Source organism: Orcinus orca, chromosome 1 (assembly GCF_937001465.1).
Source record: "Orcinus orca chromosome 1, mOrcOrc1.1, whole genome shotgun sequence".
Classification (NCBI taxonomy): Eukaryota; Metazoa; Chordata; class Mammalia; order Artiodactyla; family Delphinidae; genus Orcinus; species Orcinus orca.
Genome location: NC_064559.1, coordinates 59,057,863 through 59,076,115, shown reverse-complemented (window position 1 = coordinate 59,076,115; position 18,253 = coordinate 59,057,863). Strand labels below are relative to the sequence as shown.

General features: G+C 36.6%; 1 protein-coding gene across 15 annotated transcripts in view; it reads left to right on the top strand.

Moving 5' to 3' along the window:
• PRRC2C (proline rich coiled-coil 2C) overlaps positions 1-18,253 on the top strand; it is a 98,568-nt gene that overhangs the window by 37,834 nt on the left and 42,481 nt on the right. For all 15 annotated transcript variants that reach the window (XM_012533012.3, XM_012533010.3, XM_033428070.2 and 12 more), the window contains exons 7-15: positions 645-727; positions 1,325-1,458; positions 1,539-1,626; positions 2,660-2,804; positions 4,328-4,381; positions 8,735-9,368; positions 15,673-15,842; positions 16,298-16,547; positions 17,570-17,780. In XM_012533012.3, coding sequence (XP_012388466.1) covers positions 645-727; positions 1,325-1,458; positions 1,539-1,626; positions 2,660-2,804; positions 4,328-4,381; positions 8,735-9,368; positions 15,673-15,842; positions 16,298-16,547; positions 17,570-17,780 — 1,769 coding nt within the window. The remainder of the gene's footprint in view (positions 1-644; positions 728-1,324; positions 1,459-1,538; positions 1,627-2,659; positions 2,805-4,327; positions 4,382-8,734; positions 9,369-15,672; positions 15,843-16,297; positions 16,548-17,569; positions 17,781-18,253) is intronic.

The window sequence follows — 18,253 nt, the reverse complement described above, 5'->3', positions numbered from 1 at the left end:
ATCTTAGAATTCTCCTAAAGTCAGATTCTCAAAGCCAAGTTCCCGTGGAGAGCATCATCTTTGCGCCTCTGTATATAATTACTATCTGTGTAATGACTCAGAATCCACCTATGCCCCACCCATAGAAAATCTCTCAATTAGCTCCCTACCCACTTCCTCCTTCAACTCTGTTGGGTTATGGACTATCCTTTTATCTGAACTGAGTTCCTCTTTATCAGCAAATCTGCAAATCTACTCTTGCATTAGGATGAGGTCTCACATTATATCATGTCAAGTATTGATATTTGAACTTGGTTAAGAAACTGAAGTTTTCTGGGGTGCATGCATGTCGTCGTTTTTACTTTTTCATTTCAGTACACAGTCATTTTTATGTAACTTAATTAATGGGATAACAGAAGTTCTTAATAAGATGTGTCCTAGTTATTACCTGTATTTGTAATGACTTGTTGGAGGCAGTAGATATTTAAATGGCTTGTTATTGAGGGTGAATGATCATCTATACCAGTAGATAAAATTATTTATTGACAGTACTGTTTATTTTAATCATTTCTATAAATTATAATTTCAGGCTTAGTCAGGGTGATCTTTTTTTAAAAAAATAACTGGGTAGCTAGATTTTATCAATTTTTGTTTCTTTTATACAGATGTTTCAGCAGTATCCAAGGATGGCCTATCCTCCTCTACATGGTCCCATGAGGTTTCCACCTTCTTTAACTGAAACAAACAAGTAAGACTATTAAATGATTAAAGTTTGCAGGGTATATGTATACTTGTTAAGATTTTCTGGAGGTTGAGTGGATTATGGGGATTTATTTTTCTGTCCTCAAGGTGCATTTGCCATTAACAAGTAATTGGCTAACTTTTGTAAGACAGAACAAAAATACTTTATTCTTCTAAAACTTTAAATCAGCTGACATAAAATTCTAAAAACTGAAAATTGTGGCCCCAAAAATGTATGGCACTTGTTTACTCCTTCCTTCCATGATGTTGATAACCCCCATTCTCTTTTTTTTTTGCTTAGTGTATTTTGAGATTAGTATTAGTCTTAGCCATATCATCCTTTAACATATATTTGTTTTATTTTAGATGTTTGAAAACTTTGCTATTAAATATCTGCATAAGAAATACAATTATGTATTATCTTAAATTTCTTTGTTAATTTTATAATCTCTTCATACATGTCAGGTGCAAAATATTTTGTATATCACGGTATAGAAAACTAATGCTGAATTGAAATGAACTAAATTCCAGTCTTTTAATATTTTCCTAATTTAGTATCATTAAAACTTAGTATCCTTTTCTCTCATAACCTGTCACTGGTTAGAGGCCTTCGAGGAAGAGGCCCACCTCCTTCATGGGCCTCTGAGCCTGAACGCCCCTCCATCCTTAGTGCATCAGAACTGAAGGAGCTTGATAAATTTGATAATCTAGATGCTGAAGCTGATGAAGGTTGGGCAGGTAAGAGGCAAGATTAATTAAGCACTTTTAGTTTTTAGATGCTTTGAAACAGTCAATCTGAGTTCTCCTTAATTTAATAGGTGCTCAGATGGAAGTAGATTATACAGAACAGCTGAATTTCAGTGATGATGATGAGCAGGGAAGTAGTAGTCCTAAAGAAAACAACAGGTAAGTTGTGATATCTCTTACTAATAATAGTATGAATTTGTTGATGTGACATGAGCCATTTACGCAGAGAGGTTTCATTAATAGGTATTTGTTCCCCGCTTACAGAATTTCTACATTCTACCCCAAGGAGTTTTACTGAGTGGGAAGGCGATTAATGAGCCAAATTTTAAAAGTACAGATAATCAAGGAATTAAGAGTTTGATGTTTCTAAAGAAAATACATATTTTTAAAAAGAAGCTATTTAGATGCTTGTCATCTAATTGGAAATATTTTGAGAAACCGTATTTGGGACCATTTAAAACTTGTTACTTACTTGACCTGATCCATATTTATAAAATTGGAGAAAAATTACTTGGGTTACAACAGCTGCTTCAAGTCTTTGATTTTTTTTTAAACTTAGCAAGAAGCAATAAGGTCTTTGAAAATAGGAGCTTTTTCTCTTTTTTTCTGGAATATAGGGGCATCAGAGTCAGGAATATATGGGTTATGTAACATAAAAATTGGGCTCTTAAGATAAACAGGAGTTTGCATGCACATATTGGTATAATTTTTCAGCCATAGTGTTATAATACACTGCTGTTTCGTGATCAGTTGTGAGATGCCTACTAAAAATACTGTAGTTTGATTTCTCTTTTCCATTAAATCAGAACAAATTAGAATACATTAATTAATTAATTATCTGGAATATTGGTTGTGTTCAGATGAGAGTTTTGGGTGGGGGTAATAGAAAATGATGGAATCATATTGTGTGTCAGGTGTGAGTGTCCGTATTTGATAAGTACTATATCGCATCTTGTATCTTGTGGTGATAAATCTGGCCAAGCCCAGGCCCCATCACATTATAGATATATAGCATATATTTCTTGAATGAATAAATTAACACTGCTAGGTTACAACACCATCTCATTCCTTGATACATTTTCCCCCTGAAATTGTATGGAAATAATGTCTTTTTTACGTTGAGAAAATGCATTTACTTGTGGTACATTCTGTCCACTCTATTTTTTATTTCACCTGGATTTTGATTCTTCAGTGAGGATCAAGGTTCAAAAGCCTCTGTAAACACTGAAAACCGAAAAGAAGCAGATGAAGTTTTCAACACTAAGTCATCTTCTCAGATACCTGCCCATCCATCAGTAGCAAAAGGTCCCTATGGGAAAGGACCTCCACTTAATCAGGTTTGTTGGACTCATGGAGATTCTTGTCACTGCAGACAAGTGACAAGGATGAATTAATCATAATCATAGAGTTAGTTGGAAAAAGACCTAGGGAATGGAAACTATATATTTTTTCTTAAATAGCTCTAGACCTAAACCATAATTTTATTCCATACCAACAGGAATTATCAATGCAGTAGCTAAAATTATAAAGTAGAAACTAAAGTTTCACTCTTCCTTCTTAGAGCAGCTTGGGCATGTCAGAGTGGAGGGATAAATTGTTTTTCCAAACTAACATAACTGAAGTGCTTTATAGTTTACTGAATGCTTTGTAAATCCTAGTTAGTATTCATGTGTGAAATTGTATGTTATCTGAGTAGGGAAATCACACTAGAGAGTAGAGCAGTCTATGTAGTCTGAGCCATTTTGAAGAATGTTGTTAAAAAGGGGGAAGTATGTGGGCAACAGATACACTTGATCCTACCTCAAAGATGTAGCAAGAACTGCACTGCAAAGTGAGAATTTAACAGGGCTATCTTCCAGAGAGCCTACTTAAGTAATTCATAGTATACTCAGCATGTATTTGTTGAATTCATACCAAACAGATGGAGGAATCGGTGCCTTCAGGGAGGTAAAAGTAAGTAGCTAACAGTGCCGTGATAGGGTGCACATAGTTCTTAGAAAATTCTATGTAAAACATTTCACAAAAGACTTGATACTTGAAGCAGGAATTAGCCAGTAAACAGAGGGAAGAGGGTGCTTCCAAGCAGTGGGAACATGTTCAGGGTAGAGAAGTATAGTAAAGCATGGCCTAATCAAGAAGTCCCCAACAGTTTGACGTGGGAGAGGAGTAAGAGAGCTATGTAAGAACTAGTAGTTGTTAAGTCTTGTATGCTATACAAGAGGTTTGAATTTTATTCTTAAGGCATTGGTTAGCCATTGGAAAATAAATTTGTGAATTCTGGAAAAGAAGGATTTTTAAAGTAATTTTTAAATAAAATCTGTTGTTTTGTGTGATTTTTAACTTACTGGCATAATGGGGAATGATAAAAGAATAGAAAAATATAGACCATATCTTGATGTTTTGATTTGCATGCGTGTGACACTGATATGTATAATAACAAGTGAATAGTCTATATATATCTGGTTCCAATGTTTTAGATGTTTCTTTTCCTTATATAAATTTGAAAGGTTTAGTTTGCCATTAGAAAAAATATTGGGTTTATGTAAATAAAAATTTGAAATTAGAGGCATACTTCTTCACAGCCAGATTACCTGGGCTAAAATTCTAGAATTTGTACACTAAGATTCTACTCTTAACAAAGTTAATTTGAGATTGTAACCTTAATTAAAGTGGCTGAGTGATTGTATAGAACATAAAGTTATTTTGTAGAGACTGATGTACTTTTATTTAAAAAGAGAAAAGGATAAAGATGTTTTACTTTTTGCAGTCTTTTGGTCTCACTGAAAAACATTGCAATCAGAAATATTTCAAGTAGATATTTTTTTATCTTACTTTGTAAAAATCCTTTTCTTTATAATAGGAACGTGGACCATCTTCACACTTGCCACCACCTCCAAAGTTGCTTGCACAGCAGGTAAATTTTAACTAAATGCTTGTTAATGGTCTGTGTGTATTATTCGCCCTATTTGTTTTAATGGAAACGTCCTCTGTGTGTTTCTTATTTATAATTTTTATGAAACAGTTGTTGACTTTACTTTGTAGCTCCTGCACGTCTTCCTCTTTAGCCTGTCCCTCTTCCTTCTCAGCTGATAAGCATATTCCTAATTTTTCTAAGAAAATAAGAAGCAGCTCTTCTTCCCATTTGAGTACCCTTCCTGGTCTGACTTCTTTCCTGTTGCCCTTGCTCCTGAGGACGACCCTTCTACTTGTTCTCTGGATCCCATCTTCTATCAGTTACCAGTAATATTCTCTCTCATCTTTAAAAAAAAGTTTTAAACACCAACCCTTCTTTAACTCCCACTACACTCCATTTCCCCAGTTTCCTACCTGTATCTCTGTTCCCCTTCATGGCAAAATTGTTTTAGTGAGCTGTTTACACTTACTGGCTTCACTTTGTCTCTCATTAACCCTCTCCAGTTATGTTCTCATCTCCGCACTATACCTTTGAAACTGTTAGTATCAAGGTTAGTAATGACTGTTGCATCTTGCCAAATACAGTTCTCTTGTATTCATTTACAAGATTACTCATCTCAGCAGCAGTTGACATAGTTAATCTTTTCATCCCTCCATCCTTCTTAAAACTTTTTGAAAACTTGCTTTTGAGACATCATACTGTTTTGTTCTCTTTTTAAAATTTATATTCCTTTTGGACCTCCTATACTTAAACCTTTGGGTGTTGGAGGGCTCAGGGCTGTGTTCTCATTTCTTTTTCTAACTATATTCTTTCCCTGGGGGATCATCTGATGGCACTCAGTAAGTTTCTTGAGCCCTTAAAGCTCTATCCTGACTTCGAAAGTCATGTATTCAACAGTTGGCTCAGCATTTGCACTTGGATCTCTGGTAGATATCTGACAGTTAATAGTCCAAACCATAACAACCCCCACCCACACTTAGGCAGTTCAGCTACTGTCTTCCCTATCTTAGATAATGACATTGCTGAGGTTAAAACGTGGAAGTCACTCTTAAATCTTTCTTCTTTTTTACCTTACATCCAACCTAATCTATCAGCAAATTGTCACCTCTACCTTTAGAATATATTCCTATACTGAGTACTTGCTGCCACCAGATATATTTCATTTGGACTTAACAGGTCGTCTTGTTTTCCTGTCTTGCTGCCTTCTCACCCACTACGTCCACCCCGAATTCTCCTATAGCAGATATAACTTTAAATATGTATATATTTATATATCTTATATTACATGTATATGTTTTACATATACACACACACACACACACATACATACATACACTAGGTCAGTTATTCCTTGCTCAGGTTCTTTTCATGGTCTTTAAAGTTTCTGTCTCCTTTTCTGACTTCATCTACTTTTCTCCCTCTCTGTTCTTACCACACAAGCTTTATTGCTCTTGTTTTAATTTTACCCTCAAGACATTTTATTTGCTGTTGCCTCTAACCAGAAGACTCTTTCCGAGGTTCTTGCTGTGGTCGAGTTCTTTGCTCAGGTGTTAACAATGCACAGGCCTTCCCTGATCACTGTACAATGACAGTGCACATACCATCACCATCACCATCATCTCCACCAGTCATTTTCCTTTTAACCACTGAATGCTCTTTGTAGCATTTCTATACACATAGAAGCTAAAACTAAAACATCTAGCAGAAAATGTAGAAGAAAGTCTTTATGAACTTGGGCCAACAAAAATGTCTTAGATAAGACAAAAAATTCAAGAATTAGAAAGAAAAAGGAAATCGATCAGTTGGACTTTGAAATACATCTCTAAGGCGAAGAAAAGATATCACAGGAAAAATATTAATACATCTGACGAAGAACTTGTATGGGGGTGTGTGTGTATTTAAAAGCCCTTACAAGTCAATAATAAGACAAAAAGTCCAACAAAATGATTTGGACATTCACTTCATAAAATAAGGTATACAAATGGCCAATAAGCACATGAAAAGATGTTCAGTATCTTTAGTCAGCAGGAAAATGGAAAGTAAAACCACACTGAAATTCTGTTACACATCCAGAATTTAAAAGGCTGATGACACCAAATATTGGGGAGGATGCAGAGCAGGTGACACCCTCATATATTGCTCATGGAGCTGTAAAACCTTGTAATCAATTTGGAAAACAGTTTGGCAGTTTCTTATAAAGTGAAACACATAGTTACTATATGACTTGGCAGTTCCACTCTTAGGTACTCATCTAAGAGGAATGAAAACATACATTTACACAAAGACTTAGGCATGAATGACCATAGCTGTCTTATATCTAGTTAAAAAAAAACTAGAAGCGGGCTCCCCTGGTGGCGCAGTGGTTGAGAGTCCGCCTGCCGATGCTGGGGACACAGGTTCATGCCCCGGTCCGGGAAGATCCCACATGCCGCGGGGCGGCTAGGCCCGTGAGCCATGGCCGCTGAGCCTGCGCATCTGGAGCCTGTGCTCCGCAACTGGAGAGGCCACAACAGTGAGAGGCCCGCGTACCGCAAAAAAACAAAACAACAACAACAAAAAAACTAGAAGCAATCCGTATGTTCATCCACAGATGAAACAATATGCCTATGATGCCATACTATGCAGCAATAGAATGGAGTAAACTCCTGCTACACACAGTGACCTCAGAACCATTACCCTGAATGCAAGAAGCCAGATACAAAACAGTATATAACTTGATGTATCCATTTTTGTGAAATTTTAGGAAAGGCAGATCTACTCTATACTGCCAGAAGTAGATTGCTGGTTGCTTGAGGTCAGGGATGCAGGCAGAGGACTGATGAAAATGCTCTATATGTTGATTGGGGCAATAGTTACCTAAGTTTATCATTTGTCCAAACTCATCAAACTATACAGTTAAAATATATATATCACATTTTATGTAAATTATACTTCAGTGAAGTTGCTTTTTAAAAAATGCTTACTCTCTGAGTTTACAGTGTAAATTAGGTGTGTTTATATAATTACTTTGTTTTTGCAGCTTGTCTTTCAAGCTATAGATGAAGTAACTAAATACCAGAGAGATTAAACGGTTTGCCTAAGACAGCACTGTTAGTAAATGGTAGTCTGGATTCATGGTTTGTTTGGGTTTTTTGTTTTGTATTCAGTCCAGTGTTTTCACCATATCATTATTTTCTCTTTTGTAGGGATTCTGACTAATGGCTTTTAAGGTTTCTTCACCCTAATACTATTAAAAATCTTTTTTGTGGCTGCGTCACTGAGCACGGGCTTCTCATTGCAGTGGCTTCTCTTGTTGCGGAGAACGGGCTCTAGGTGCTCAGGCTTCAGTAGTTACAGCACATGGACTCAGTAGTTGTGGCACGTGGGCCCTAGAGCACGTGCACTTCAGTAGTTGCGGTGTGTGGGCTCATAGTTGCGGCATGTGGGCTCTAGAGTGCAAGCTCAGTAGCTGTGGCGCATGGGCTTAGTTGCTCCACGGCATGTGGGATCTTCCCAGACCAGGGCTCAAACCTGTGTCCCCTGCATTGACAGGCGGATTCTTAGCTGCTGCGCCACCACAGAAGTCTCCAAAATCAATATTTTTTAAACAAATTTTTTAGTTCCTTGATATTGCAGCTCTTCATGTGCTTTTTTCATCCTGCTTGTCTTTGCAAAGTTGCTGGCATTTTTAGGCTTTGTAGTAATTGTTTTAGAACACGTTAGTTGAAAATTAAATCATTAATACTCAGCCTCTCAGGTCATCCTCCCATTCTTCACCATGGGATCTAGATACGCCTTTCTGGATCTTTCAGTTTAAAGATAGAATTCTCTCTACCCAAGCTGCTTTTTAGGAATTTCCTCTCCTTTGGCATGTCAGCAGCAGCAATGTCTCCATGTCCTTTACTTAGCATCTTTGACTGTGTGCTCTTTCCTTGTAACTGTACCTCAACCTTCTCAGGGCTCATGTGGTGCCATGTTGCATCTTTATGGACTTCTTTTCTCCCTCTTTAGGCATTCCATCTCTGGAAGTTCCTGCTAAAGCACTCACATTCTAAATTTCCTTTGTCTCTAAATATAGATTTTGAAATTCATGTTGTGGCAATTTCTAATTTTATTCAACAAATACTGAGTGAGCAGTAATGTCTGGCACAGTAAATAGGTACACTCTCAGTAAATATTTATTAGATGGCTGGATTAATTATTCTCGAAAATTAACTAGATTTACTATTTTCCCCACATTGTTACTTGTTTACATTTTAACGTGTATGTTTTTCAGGAAAATTTCTGACACACTGGAGAATTTTGCTCCTGCTCCGTGTCTGTGATATATCCTTTGTTGTCATACTCATCTGATAATTTATCTTAATGTTTCAGCATCCTCCTCCAGACCGACAGGCAGTACCTGGAAGACCAGGCCCTTTCCCCCCTAAGCAACAGGTTCCGGATGAAGATGAAATATGGAAGCAAAGAAGAAGACAACAGTCAGAACTTTCTGCAGCAGTGGAACGTGCTCGTAAACGGCGTGAAGAGGAAGAGCGAAGAATGGAAGAGCAAAGGAAAGCAGCATGTGCAGAGAAGCTTAAACGATTAGACGAAAAGCTTGGTATAGTGGACAAACAACCCTCTCCAGAGGAAATTAGAGAAAGGGAGCGAGAAAAAGAACGAGAAAAGGAACGGGAACGTGAGAAAGAACTTGAAAAAGAACAAGAATGGGAGCGAGAGAAGGAGCGGGAAAAAGAAAGGGAAAGGCAACAGGAGAAGGAAAAAGAACTGGAGCGAGAGCAGGAAATACAGAGAGAAATGGAGAAGGAAAGAAAGCAAGAAAAAGAGAAAGAACTAGAACGGCAGCAAGAAAAGGAAAAAGAACTGCAGAAGATGAAAGAACAGGAAAAGGAATGTGAGTTGGAGAAGAAAGAAAGGGAGAAGGTGGAGGAAAAAATTGAACACAAAGAACCTACTTTAGAGCCTATGGTAGAAAAACCAGAAAGTGAAAACAGCTGTAACAAAGGTATGACAGTCTTGTTTGTCTTTATATAAGCTTTACAAAAGGCTTCATGTTACATGTGGATATTGGATATTTTTGTATTTTTAAAATATGTAATCCGAATAAAAGTGATTAGTGTTTTTTGGATAAGGTTGAATTTTATTGGATACTTTAAAATGTTTTTTTCTGTAATTTTTTTTATTATGATAAAATACATGTAACATAAAGTTTAGCATCTTAACCATTTTTAGGTGTACAGTTCAGTGGTATTAAAAACATTCATAGTGAACCATCACTACCATCCATCTCCCGAACTCTTTTCATCTTTTTTTTTTTTTTTTTTTGCGGTACACGGGCCTCTCACTGTTGTGGTCTCTCCTGTTGTGGAGCACAGGCTCCAGACGCGCAGGCTCAGCGGCCATGGCTCACGGGCCCAGCCGCTCCATGGCATGTGGGATCTTCCTGGACCGGGGCACGAACCCACGTCCCCTGCATCGGCAGGCGGACTCTCAACCACTGCGCCACCAGGGAGGCCCCTCTTTTCATCTTCTTAAATTGAAATTCTGTATCCATTAAACAGTAACTCTCCCCAGCCCCTCCCTGGATGGTGATTCTGCTTTCTTTCTGTGTAAGTTTGACTATTCTCAGTACCTCACGTAAGTGGAATCATACAGTATTTGTCATTTTGTAACTGGCTTTTTTTGCTTAGCATAATGTCCTTAAGTTTCGTCCATTGTAGCATATTACAGAATTTCCTTCCTTTTTAAGGCTACTAATCATCATATAAATACACACACACACCACATTTTGCTTACCTAATCTGTTGATGGACACTTGGGTTGATTCCATGTTTTACCTATTTTAAATAACACTGATGTGACTGTGAGTGTACAGATATCTCTTTGAGACCTTGCTTTCATTTATTTTGAGCACAGGCATACCTCAGAGATGTTGCAGGTTAGGTACCAGACCATTGCAATAAAGCAGATATGGCAATAAAGCAAGTCACATGAATTTTTTGGTTTCCCAGTGCATATAAAAGTTATGTTTACACTATTCTATAGACTATTAAGTGTGCAGTAGCATTCTGTCTAAAAATACATATATGCTGTATGTACATACCTTAACTTAAAAATACTTTATTGCTAAAAATGCTAACCATCAATGAGCCTTCAGTGAGCCATGATCTTTTTGCTGTGGGGTTGAGGGAGGGTCTTGCCTCAGTGTTGATGGCTGCTGACTGATCAGGGTGCTGAGGTGGGGGCGCTGTGGCAATGTCTTAAAATAAGACAACAGTGAAGTTTGCTACATCGATTGACTCTTCCTTCCACAAATGATTTCTTTGTAACGTCCGTTCTGTTTGATAGCATTTATCCACAGTAGATCTTCTTTCAAAATTGGAGTCAATCCTCTCAAACCCTGCCAATGCTTCACCAACTAAGTTTATGTAATAATGTTCTAAATCCTTGGTTGTCATTTCAACAGGCTTCACAGCATCTTCACTAGGAGTAGATTCCATCTCAAGAAAGCACTTTCTTTGCTCATCTATTGGAAGCAGCTCCTTATCCATTCAAGTTTTATTGTAATATTGCAGCAATTCCACCATATCTCAGGCTCCACTTCTAATTCTAGTTCTCTTGTTGTTTCCACCACATCTGCAGTTACTTCCTCCACTGCTGTGTTGAATCCCTCAAAATTATCCAGTACTAAGTTGAATAAAAGTGGCAAAAGGAGGCACCCTTGTCTTGTTCCTCATCCTACAAAAAAAGCTTTGTCTGTCAACATTGAGTGTGGTATTAGCTGTGGGTTTCTCATAAGTGGATTTTATTCTGTTGAGGTAGTTTCCTTCTGTTCCTAGTTTGAGTATTTTTATCATAAAAATGTGTTGAATTTCGTTGAATCCTTTTCTGTGTTAATTGTGATGATCATGTGTTATTTTCCCTTCATTCTGTCAGCGTATAATATATTGATCGATTTTTGTATGTTAAACCATCCTTGCATCCCAGGAATATATCCCACTTGGTAAACAGTGTATAACACTTTCAGTATACTGCTAAATTCTGTTTTCTAGTATTGTGTCGAGAATTTTTGCATCAGTGTTCATAAGAGATATTTGTCTGTAGTTTTCTTGTAGTGTTCTTGTTTGGCTTTGGTATCAAGGTGATGCTGGCCTTATAAATGAGTTAGGAAGTGTTCCCTCCTCTTCAGTTTTTTGGAAAAGTTTGAGAATAATTGATGTTATTTGTTTAAATGTTTGGTGGAATTCGCCAGTGAAGCCATCAGGTCCAGGGCTTTTCTTTGTCGTGAGAATTTTGATTACCAAGTCAGTCTCCTTACTAGTTAAAAGTCTATTCACATTTTCTATTTCTTTGTGACTTAGTCTTGGTAGATTTTTTGTTTTTAGGAATTTGTACATTTCATCTAGGTTATCCAGTTTGTTGGTGTACAATTGTCCATAATTCTCTCATAATCCTTTTTATTTCTGTAGAATTGGTAGTATTGTCCCCATTTTCACTTCTAAATTTAGTAACTTGAGTCTCCTTTTTTCCTTAGTTCACCCCCTCCCCACCCCAGCTAAAGATTTGTCAATTTTGTTGATCTTGTCAACGAGCTAACTTTTGTTTTCATTGATTTTTCTCTGTTTTTCTATTCTCTTATTTTCTTGATCTCTGCTGTGATTTTTATTTCCTTCTAGTAACCTTGGGTTTAGTTTGTTCTTCTTATTCTCATTCCTTAAGTCGTAACTCTAGGTTACTGATTTGAGAGCTTTCCTGTTTTTTAATGTAAGCATTTATAGCTATAAATTTCCCTCTTTGCTTTGCTTTTGCTGCATCCCAGAAGTTTTGGTATGTTGTGCTTTTGTTTTCATTCATCTCATAGGTATTTTCCAATTTCCCTTGCACTTTCTTTTTTGATCTTTTGGCTGTTAAAGAGTGTATTGTTTAATTTCCACAGATTTGTGAATTGTTCAGGTTTACTTCTGGTGATTTCTAACTTCATTCCATTGTGGTTAGAGAAAATATTTTATGTGATGTCTATCTTTTTAACTCTTGAGAGATGATTTGTGGCCTAATGTGATCTGTCTTGGAAATGTCCCTCAAGAAAAATGTGTATGCTGTTTTGGGGTAGAGTGTTCTGTATATGTCTGTTGGATCTAGTTGGTTTATTAAGTCCTCTTTCCTTATTTATCTTCTGTGTGGCTATTTTAGCCATTATTGGGATTGGAATGTTGAAGCCACTATTTTTTTATATATATAAATTTGTTTGTTTGTTTATTTTTGGTTGCGTTGGGTCTTCGTTGCTGCACACGGGCTTTCTCTAGTTGCAGCAAGCTTGTGGGTACTCTTCGTTGCAGTGCGCAGGCTTCTCACTGTGATGGCTTCTCTTGTTGTGGAGCACAGGCTCTAGGCACATGGGCTCAGTAGTTGTGGTTCACGGGCTCTAGAGCGCAGGCTCAGTAGTTGTGACACATGGGCTTAGTTGCTCTGCAGCATGCGGGATCTTCCTGGACCAGGGCTCGAAGCTGTGTCCCCTGCACTGGCAGGTGGATTCTTAACCACTGAACCACCAGGGAAGACCGAAGCCTCTGACTATTAATGTGCAACTATTTATCCCCTTAATTCTGTCAGTATTTTGCTTCATACATTTTGATGGTCTGTTACTAGGTGTATAAGTGTTTTATAATTGTTGTATCTTGCAGTATTGAACCTTTTATTAGTATTTAATGACTTTCTTTATCTCTTGTAAAACTTCTTTGATTTAAAGTCAATTTTGGGGCTTCCCTGGTGGCGCAGTGGTTGAGAGTCCGCCTGCCGATGCAGGGGACGCGGGTTCGTGCCCCGGTCCAGGAAGATCCCATATGCCGTGGAGCGGCTGGGCCCGTGAGCCATGGCCGCTGAGCCTGCACGTCGGGAGCCTGTGCTCCGCAACGGGAGAGACCACAACAGTGAGAGGCCCGCGTACCACAAAAAAAATAAAAACAAAATAAAGTCAATTTTGTCTCATGTTAGTGTAGCCACCCTGCTCTCTTTTGGTTACTGTTTCCATGGACTATCTTTGTCCATCTTTTCATTTTCAATTTATTTACATATTTGGATCTAAAGTGAGTTTATTGTAGATACCATATAGTTAGATGACCTTTAATTCTATTTTGTCTGCAAAATTGTATTAGCTTCATAGTTAGGAGATGCTGATTCTTCTACTCTTTTCTGATTCCAAGACATTTAACTACTAAATAAAATCTCATTTGTTCACATGTGTTAATACCTCTAAAACTTAAGTTGAATAGAGGTTACTGGGAATTTTGGATTGTCATAATTAAATGACTGTACTCTGTTCATAATTTCATATTTGTTTTTCTACCAGTGGGAATAGAAAAGCTTCCACAGGTCATTTATAAGCTTACCAGACAGTAATTATGCTTTTTGAAAAGAGCCTTTGCTGGACTTTCCTGGCAGTCCAGTGGTTAAGACTCTGCGCTTCTACCTCAGGGGGCATGGGTTCAACCCCTGACTGGGGAACTAAGGTCCTGCAAGCCACACAGCGCTGCCCAAAAAAACCCAAAGCCTTTGTTAGCTATAATCAGCTTTTTTGTTCTTTCCCAACTTAGCTTATAAACTCTAATTAATAAAACTTTGCTCCAAACTTGCTGTAAAATTCAGTCTTAATGAATAGCTTGAGTTAACAGTGATTTAAAATAGAAATAGTTTTATTTCAGTATATTTTCTGTTACGGAAATACTGAAATTTTTTTTACCTCAAAACCAATGCTCTTTCTATAAGACCCTGCTGCTTGAAGTTATAAAGCTGTTTAAAGTTTTGCTTTAAGTTTTTATCTATATTCTGGGTTACCTTCAAACTTGGTCCTTAATGTAACTATAAAAAGAGTAAGAGTGTTTTATCTCAGTTTTTTAAAAAAATAAGATACAGCCCATGTGGATTATTTGTTTAGTTACCAGATTTCACAAATTTTTATATTAAGCAGTCTAGAGATAAGTTGATATTGATAATGGGCTTTTATTATATATCTTAAGCACTTTGCTCAAAACACTCAAAAAAGGTAAAGTAAAATTTCTCACCACAGAAATGAAAAACATTTGTATACTTTAAAATTGGTGAATTCTGAAAGAGAACAACCTTAGGGAATCTCATTCACAGTTAATGAGAAAGGACCATGGATTAGAAATAAGGAAATGCATTTTAGTCCTAGTTCTGCCAGTGAATACATGTAATGACCCTGATTAATTAATTTAACCATCAGCAGCCACTATATATACTTAATTAATTATGCTTTTGTTTTTAATAATCGTTATTTAGTGACACGTTTATTTTCATTCACATTTTATATGTCTTCTGATGGCAGTTTAATTTTAGCTGGGTTTATCATGAGATGTACCCATTTCATTTTTAAATGTTGCACCTACTTGGCTCTCTTTTCTCGCTAATATTTTATTTTTTTAGCATTTTTAATATTGAATGTAATACAGACAAAATGTGATTTGTGATTCTTTACTGCATCGTTTTACCATTGGCATTACATTAGCTTTCCCATTAAAATCCACCCCTAATTATCTGAGAAAAGAATTTATAGTATGCATGGCTTTGTAGTTGTGACAAATAGCATTCTCTAGAATGTATATATGGCTCTGGTTTTCTTTGGGATGAGAACATTTTTTGTGTGTGGGGGATGTGTGTGATTCTCCTTCTCGTGTATCATAATTGATACCCTTTACATAAAATAATGATTTTAAACTCTGATGACAACAGAGTGATCACCATCTATCTTCAGATATATCACAGAATAATGATTTATATATTTGAAGATAGCTGGTGATCACTGTTGTCATCAGACTTAGATTCATTAGTTTTCTTTATAGATAACATCCCCTGATCAAAAAAATTTTTAAGTAAACCAGTATGTTCTATTTTAAGTATTTATAGGCCATTTATGTTTTCACCTAAGTCCTAGAGGACCCCAAGTAAATTTTGACAGTAGTGTTAATATTTAGTGAAACAGTGCAAAATAGGTAGTATTTGAAATGGTTTATTATCACAAAATATCAAATACAGACATTTGTATGGTAAAGCATTTGGGCATGTGATTTCTGTCTTAAGAATCCAGCTTTGAGAAGGTCTAGGGTTTTGTTAATAATGTTACCTCATTGATGGTTACCAATATTAAAATACAAAAGTGTTTTAGAGTAAGGATGCTTTCTTCCTTGTTAACTTTTTAAATATATCAATCTAATTATTTCACTCCAGTACAAACAACATGTATTTGTCAAGTGTCGTTGATGAGTATAATTATCTTTCACCTTTTCTTTGGGCAGAGGATGACCCAGTTTTCAGTAGACAAGATAACAATCGCAGTGAAAAAGAGACCACGCAAGCAGCACATGAAACAGAACCAGAGTCAGGGTCTCAGCCTCGGCCTGCTATATTATCTGGCTATTTTAAACAGTTTCAGAAGTCTTTACCACCACGATTCCAGCGGCAGCAGGTAACAATAAAAACATTTTATCTTGTATGTGTGATTAAAAAGGTTTGTTGTTCAGTAGTATAAGAAATAATTTGACATAAAACTCAAAATACACAAAGCATACAAATTTTCCCTGAAAAATTTCCTCCTTTTAAATTAGTAAAAGTTTGTTGATAAGGGCTTTACTGTGAAACTTCTGTGTCGTTCCTTTTTTCCATCTGCCTCATTTATAGAAACCATCTTCCGTTCTAGGAAGTGGTTTCTGCAGTATAATTAATGAGTGATTAGTTGCTTAAGTCACGTGTAAGGCAAAATGTCATAACTTATTCTTTGTTCTTTTGTCTTGCCACCTCTCACTGTCAAATGTGTTTGGAATTCTTTTCCCTCAAGGTTTCAAAAAAGCCTGTTTTCTGATTGATTGTATTAATTTATCACATGGAACTAAAGTCTCAGATGTAGGGTCCTGCTTTTTTTAGGAACAGATGAAACAGCAGCAGTGGCAGCAGCAGCAGCAGCAAGGTGTACTTCCACAAACGGTTCCTTCACAGCCATCCAGTGGTGCTGTCCCTCCACCACCACACAGACCTCTTTACCAGGCCATGCAGCCTCACCCTCAGCATTTGGCTTCTATGGGTTTTGATCCAAGGTGGCTCATGATGCAGTCATACATGGATCCGCGAATGATATCAGGTAGACCTGCTATGGATATTCCACCCATTCATCCTGGTAAGTTTAAGTTGGCATTGTCTCATGGCTCACTTGCAGTTTTGCAAGTTCAAAGTTTTTCATTTTCCCCACGTTTTTAGTCTTAATTCCTTTGAGAGTTATAATCTAGTCAGAACTTAAGTAGGACTTTTTAATCATAAAATTATGTGTCTTCTCTCAGCACAGAGTAGTTAAATGCCAGGTACTGTACCAACAGTGTGGTAAGACCAAAGAGAAAATATATTTTCTCTCTTGCAAATACTATTTTAAAATTTTCAGGTGGAAAATTGCTATCTTAGTTATAATATCTGTTATTCGCTACATTGTTTTTATTCTTTCAGGTGTTTCAGCATTTGAATTTTGTCCATATATTATATATTACAGCTTTTCAATTTTCTCTGTCATTTGCCAGCCTAACACTTGGATTTCCTAGTAGTTTAGCTAAAAACAAATAAAATAGCAGTCTTTATCAGAATAAATCCAGATAATCCAGTACCAAGACAGTCTAGAGGAAAATTTAGGGGTGACAAAAATATGATCAAGAATCACATCTTTATTTTAAAATTTACACTGAAAATTTTAAATTTAAGAGGCATAATTTATAGCATATTGATCAACTAAACTAGATTAATGGGATTTTCTATAGAAAATGTTTTTCTGAAAATTTATCACTTGGTGTAATTGTCATAATGTTTAACATGCGTAGAGTCACGGTGCTTGTTATCTTATTTTTATAGGCATTATCTTTTCTTTCCTTTAAAGTAAAATAGGCTGTTCTTATGGTTTTGCTTGCTTTGCTTCCTCAATTTTTAAATCTATTTAAAAGCAACGATAAAAATCTCATTCACAGAAAAACTCAATATAATTTTCACTGATTATTTTTTTGAATTAATCAGTTTTACTTGCCAAAAGTATTTCTTTGGTTTAAATATAGAATGTCCAAATAGTAATTAAGTAATAATGTAGATTCTACGTCTATAATGATTGTGTTTCCTTCGTTCTCCTACCCCCACCCTCCAATCTTTTTCTGATCTTTTGTATAGGAATGATGCCTCCTAAGCCATTAATGAGAAGAGACCAGATGGAAGGGTCACCGAGCAGCTCTGAGTCATTTGAGCATATAGCTCGCTCTGCAAGAGATCATGCAATTTCCCTTTCTGAGCCTCGTATGATGTGGGGGTCAGATCCCTATCCTCATACTGAGCCTCAGCAGGCCACCACTCCCAAGGCAACAGAAGAACCTGAGGATATAAGGTAATTATTAAAATTATTAGTAGACCAATAGAATATTGTGGGGAAACGAAAACTGTGTAGTCTCTCTGAAGATCTTTCTGATTTAGGACTGAGCCACCGATCTGATTTTCTCCCATTTTAGTATGCCTTATTTCATTCTAGGACGTATTTTCCTTTTTCTGGCATTTCTGTATTGATTAGGGCATTTTGTAACGTAGTTCTGTACACTTAGTTAAATGCTGAAATTCAGTGGTAGATGTTAAAATTGGCAAGATTCTGCTGTTGATTAAGTACTTGACATGTAATGTGGCTAAAGTGTGGATGTAGTTCTTCCACTAACGAGAAATATGGTAGACATTTAATTATCGATATCTTATGGAAGCTTTCTAAGGCTGAGTTGAGGACAAACACTAATTTACAGAGTTACTATGAAGTGTCAGACAATTGGTGATCTCTAACAGTTTATAACCATGAAGTTAGAACTTCTGCCCTTT